The following is a 2,500-nucleotide window of genomic DNA, read 5'->3' on the forward strand; positions in this document are numbered from 1 at the left end:
TATCTACCTCTAAAAACCAGCAATAATTCTAACCTGACCCTAATTTTTCTCTAGGCTTAATTTAGGCTTCAAAAAAGTTTCTTCAATCCATCTGAGTGCGTATTCAACCAAGGTAATATGAGGATCACCAATTTAACCTAGGTTAAAACGGATTGAACCTGAGAACGGATTTTACCGCCAACATATATGCGGAATTTTGTGATCTTGAACTTGGATTTGAACATTTAAAGGAATCGACATATAAAACATGTATTCTATATATATAAAATTAGTGGCACATATCGTTTGAAGAAAAGAGCCAAGTTTCTCGAAACCTATACATAGTTAAAATATTTCGATTTCCGCTATTTGACAAACGTGTAACAGGTATAGATTATTTTCTGTCTTTCGGTTAACGGGACGCACACTGAATAGCATTGAAGTATTTTGGGTAAATTATAAAGAACCTACAGGGAAAAAGGTAAGCAAAAGTCAATGATTTTTTGTGCGCTTTTACAAGACATTTAGCAGACAAACTCGGGAAACAACCCAGAAATATGTGCATAGGGTTTAAACATAGGCTGTCTCCTCAACAATGTCTTCTCAAGGATAGCGTCCACTTGTATATCAATATTCAGACTCATCAATTCGAGCTTTTGTGCTCGATGTCAATGCGCCACTTAGAGGCCGCTTTTATTGGTTCTATTCTGTGTCACTTCATTTTCAGCTGCTTTATCAAACGATCATGATAAAATACATTTTAGCACGGAATCTTACTAATACGAAGTGCATTCGGTTCATCACTTTAGAGCGAAATTGCGTGTATGCGAATAATCACGATGTTTTCCTGCAATTTGGGACAAAAAAAACATGTAAGGTTTTTAAAAACCAACTAAACTGCACGAGCCCAATTGTACGAAAAAAAAGTTGTGGCTACTTATTGATAATATACAGGAAAAAAATAAAATAAAAGTTATGATAATTGTGCAGAGGACTCACGTTTGATTGGTTATCTGTGATTATTGGCCAATCAGAATGCTTAGTTTGTTAACTTCGATTTTCTTACCGAATTACGTCTTTCCTCTTTTTTGTATTGCGTTAGCTAACAACCACATTTCTCTTAGCCGATCACAAACTACCCTAATGCTCTAATCGTCGTTCTCTTTCTTCACGTAGATGACCAATGATTCTCATCACAAAACGTGCATTGCCTTGCTGACAGTACTAAGCATCGAAGCCGTTGCTATAGTGACCATGAATGCCCTTACAATCATTATTTACCTGAAAGAGCGAATCCTTCGCAAGCGTAGCATGTACTTGGTGATCAGCCTGGCGGTTTCAGACATGTTTGTTACATACAGCTTGATCTTTATGATTTTGTTCCTGGGTAACGTTTGTAACTTTTGGAAGATTAACCTGCACAGGAACTTTGCGATCTTCATTACTTCAAGTTTGTGGTATTTCTTTCCAGCAGCCTCTGTAGCAAACCTTGCTGCTATTTCTTTGGAGCGGATGCACGCAACTTTTCGTCCACTCAAGCATCGCCTGATCAAAAAGAAGATATTTGGAGCAGCTGTTGCGGGTGTTTGGTTTACAGCTGCCCTGTCTACAGCTCTCGTTTCTTTACCATTTTTCCTGAACCGCTCGGATATCACTTCTTTCTATCACGTGCAAGCATCATACTACTTGTTCCTATTTTGTTGCCTTTTTATCATGATTGTTTCTTACACGTCCATCGCTACTAAATTTTACTGTGGAACGCATCCTCAGCTTCATGGTGCAATCAGAAGAGAAAGAAAACTGACCAAGACATTGTTCATTGTAACAATTGTATCGTTATTACTAGTGATGCCATTTACAATTTTAAGGTTTCTTTTTTCTGTTACCTCAGGCGAAATGTTTGAAAGCATTTCTTATGAAACATTGGTGCATTTATCTTATTCCTTAGATTGCTTATTATTCGCAAATTCTCTTATAAATCCATTGTTATATGCATTAAAAATGCCAGAGTTCAAAAGAGCTCTGTTTATATTATTGCGTTGTAGACCTCGCTCGGAGCCAGTTGAGGTAATTCCTCTTAATGAAATGGCTTGAAAGAATGGCTTGAGAGTTGTGAGATTTCAGTCAGTTAACTGATGAATATGTGTTTACAAAGTATAAAAAAACTGAGCGTTTTAAACACTTTCTTCCGAGTTCTCTCTTTGTTTTTAATGGGGAAAAACTTTATTCAAGTTAATTTAAAGCGGGAAGATCTGTGGACTGATGCAAGCATGCTAAAGATTCATCCATTGAAATATATTGAAGTTTGCTCTTTTTTAGTTTATATTTTTTGGCTGGCTGGTCACGTTTGCAATAAAATACTAAGCCTACACTGAATTTTGAGGTAGATAAAGTCGATGTACGTATGTACTTGTGTCACAGTGTCACATGGTTTGAGAGCTGCATGACGCGAACAAAAACATGCGCGCAAGAAATGGACCCACAAAGCTGAGAGCGCGTTCGACATCATCAAACTTTAGAC

General features: G+C 37.1%; 2 protein-coding genes across 4 annotated transcripts in view; both read left to right on the top strand.

Moving 5' to 3' along the window:
• Nucleotides 1-2,442, top strand: part of LOC137998845 (QRFP-like peptide receptor) — a 4,133-nt gene extending 1,691 nt beyond the window's left edge. For all 3 annotated transcript variants that reach the window (XM_068844675.1, XM_068844673.1, XM_068844674.1), the window contains one exon: nt 1,156-2,442. In XM_068844675.1, coding sequence (XP_068700776.1) covers nt 1,156-2,073 — 918 coding nt within the window. In that variant the 3' untranslated portion in view covers nt 2,074-2,442. The remainder of the gene's footprint in view (nt 1-1,155) is intronic.
• LOC137998846 (QRFP-like peptide receptor) overlaps nt 1-2,500 on the top strand; it is an 82,998-nt gene that overhangs the window by 15,918 nt on the left and 64,580 nt on the right. The gene's annotated exons all lie outside the window — the stretch shown is intronic.

This window comes from Montipora foliosa, chromosome 4 (assembly GCF_036669935.1).
Source record: "Montipora foliosa isolate CH-2021 chromosome 4, ASM3666993v2, whole genome shotgun sequence".
NCBI classification, from domain to species: domain Eukaryota; kingdom Metazoa; phylum Cnidaria; class Anthozoa; order Scleractinia; family Acroporidae; genus Montipora; species Montipora foliosa.